The sequence below is a fragment of the Urocampus carinirostris genome, chromosome 10 (genome assembly GCF_059441175.1).
Source record: "Urocampus carinirostris isolate Australia breed hairy pipefish chromosome 10, RoL_Ucar_1.0, whole genome shotgun sequence".
Classification (NCBI taxonomy): domain Eukaryota; kingdom Metazoa; phylum Chordata; class Actinopteri; order Syngnathiformes; family Syngnathidae; genus Urocampus; species Urocampus carinirostris.
The window spans coordinates 34,921,263-34,924,136 of record NC_142358.1 but is presented as its reverse complement, the minus strand read 5'-3'; the positions used below and the strand labels follow the sequence as shown (position 1 = coordinate 34,924,136).

At 42.0% G+C, this 2,874-nt stretch overlaps 1 protein-coding gene across 1 annotated transcript; it reads left to right on the top strand.

The window, feature by feature from the left end:
• The first annotated feature begins 879 nt into the window (after nt 1-879).
• On the top strand, nt 880-1,316 carry LOC148358818 (transcription initiation factor TFIID subunit 13). Its single transcript, XM_088345553.1, has one exon. It carries the CDS (start codon nt 941-943, stop codon nt 1,313-1,315), a length of 375 nt encoding a protein of 124 aa, XP_088201679.1. The 5' UTR covers nt 880-940; the 3' UTR covers nt 1,316.
• The last annotated feature ends 1,558 nt before the right edge of the window (nt 1,317-2,874 follow it).

The window sequence follows — 2,874 nt, the reverse complement described above, 5'->3', positions numbered from 1 at the left end:
CACCTCACAGCGTACCGACACGCTGGGGTCTTTGTTTGTCTGGAACCTACCCCGGAGACCGGCCCGCCATGGGTGACCCTACCAGGAGCAAGCTCCCGACGGTATCGCTCTCCAGGGTCACTGGAACACGCAAGCCCCCTCGCCGCAATATGGATGACATGTGAAATTATTTGGCTAACATTGTATACTTAAATCAATGCACTACAACACATGTATGCTACCTGTTACTGTTCCTTTATATGGAGCTTCCCATCCCTACAGGGCTCTGTGTGCAATCAAGTGTTTTTTTAAGTTACAGTTGGACAACTCCGCATGCTACTGAAGAAAATTCACTTTTATTTTTTTCTGTAATGGCCCCAGCAGCTGGAGGCATTATGTTCTGCAAGTTGTACTCACAGACATTGATGGCAAAGCATTAATGTGCATGGTGAATTCGGTCCCGCTAAATTATCCTTTTTCCACATGCCTACTTCCACTCACTATAATTACTGTAAAGGGCACGTCTAGCAGAACAGCGCTTTAAGGTCCTTTTATTTTATAGAAGATCAAGGTGATTAAAAGAAACTCTGTGGAGAAAAATAATGGATGAGCAAAAACAAAGAAAAATAATTTGTCTTATCACACATGACGCATAACTAAAGTACACCGTGCCTCACTGAAAACAGTTGAAATATGGGTTCTACATATGTTACGGGTGTAATAATAACTTTTGTTTTATTGAAATTCCTGCTGAAATATGTTGTATAGTTTTCATGTAAGTGTCCTGCAATGATGAGTCCAACAGTGCCACCAGCTGGTATGGGGTAAGGTTTGGTTTTAGCTTTTGAATTGTGACCGGAAGGCAGGGTTTGTTGGCAGTCTAACAGCGTGCTGACAAACCCGGAAGCGAAAAGCGCTAGATCGGTACCGTATTATTTCGATTCTTCGGCCAAATTTAAGAATGGCAGATGAGGAGGATGAGACAGGGTTCGAGGAGGAGGCGGACGAAGGCTGCAGCGGCGTGGATGTGTGCCACGGCCGCCGAAAAAGGTTATTCTCCAAGGAGCTCCGGTGCATGATGTACGGCTTCGGCGACGACCAGAACCCATACACCGAGTCGGTGGATATCCTGGAAGACCTGGTGATCGAGTTCATCACAGAGATGACCCACAAAGCCATGTCCATCGGGCGCCAGGGTCGTGTCCAGGTGGAGGACATCGTCTTCCTCATTCGAAAGGATCCTAGGAAGTTTGCCCGAGTCAAAGACTTGCTTACAATGAACGAAGAGCTCAAGAGGGCCCGAAAAGCGTTCGATGAAGCGAATTATGGTTCATAAACACCAGATCTGATTTGCCCCTATGTCCCGGTCCGAAGCCTACGATCTGAGAGTGCTGGTCTTCTGGTGATCCCGAGAGCAAAGAAGTCTTCTGCTGGTTCGAGAGCGTTCTCCATCCGGGCACCGGTGCTGTGGAATGCTCTTCCCCCTGAGATTCGATCTGCAACCTCAGTGGAAATGTTTAAATCTAAACTTAAAACTCACTTCTACTCCATTGCATACGAATAACCTACTCCTCTTGTCGGTTGAAAATAGTTTGTGTAATATAGTGTAACAATCTGTGAAGCCCTTTGAGACTCTTCGTGATTTAGGGCTATACAAATAAAAATGACTTGACTTGACTTGACTTGACAACGGTAAGACACGATCTTTTGGTGCTTCGCAAAAAAAGTTAATTTTAAACATTAAAACAACAGCTGACAAATCTCTCAACATGCACAGTAATGTGATTGATCTTGTCAAGCTGTTTGGATTTATTTTCGTTTTGGTTCTGTCGCCTTTTATGTTAGTTTTGCCGGACGTTGCATGTTGTGCTAAAATGCTAATCCCCCTTATAGAGATCAAAGCCAGCAGAGAAGCTTACCACGTGTTGTGTTGTGACTCATTCATTTGCAGGTAAATTGTACCCGTTTTTATACTCGGTATTGTTATTATTTCTATTTTCTTATATATATATATAAAGGATGATGTTGGTTCAAATTTAGTTTAAAGAAAGATATGTTGAATTCATTGTAAACGTTAAAAATCCACTATACGATCTCTTGTTAAAAGTATCTTGTTAAATGGATGTAAAAATGTATTGTGGTGGTTGATATTCTAATACGTATTTTATGTAAACTGAAAAGAAAGCTCTTTGATATGTTTGGGCAGTCTAACAGCGTGCTGTCAATGAGATCAAAGCCAGCAGAGAAGCTTACCACGTGTTGTGTTGTGACTCATTAATTTGTAGCAACTGTAATAAAAACCTCATCATCCAGTCCAGCGTGAATGTGGATCTTTGGTGGGACAGGTACACCGCGGTTACACATATATAGTTGGGACTGTTATTACAGTGTATATAGTGTATTGTACAATTAACATTGAGCACGCATGAATTTTTAATTGAAGTCCCTGAAGTCATTTACCCCAAGCAATCTACAAAGACAAAAAGAACAAGGACAGATATGCATAAATAAACAGAAAAGCAGCAGCTGCATGCTCTCTGTTATGAACCTAACTGGTTGGATATACGGAACAAGGTCAATTTATGAATTTTTTGAGATTATATTTGCAAAATGAAACGATTATAATGTTAAAATAATTAATGCAAACACTTTGGACTGATTTGGACTTACAAAACAAAATATATGAAATGCAAAGAATGAGACTTGTCTTTATCGTCTTTCATAACTTTCACGGCCGGAACAAATGGTAGACCCAATCGCGTAACGTTTACTCACAAGTTTATTGAGATAGAGGGGAAAGGCAGCGCCCGCGATCCAGTGCTCGCTTCACGCGGGAAGAAAGCCGCGCATAGAATCGTAACGAGTTCCAAATACGGAAGTGAATCTTCCGGAGCG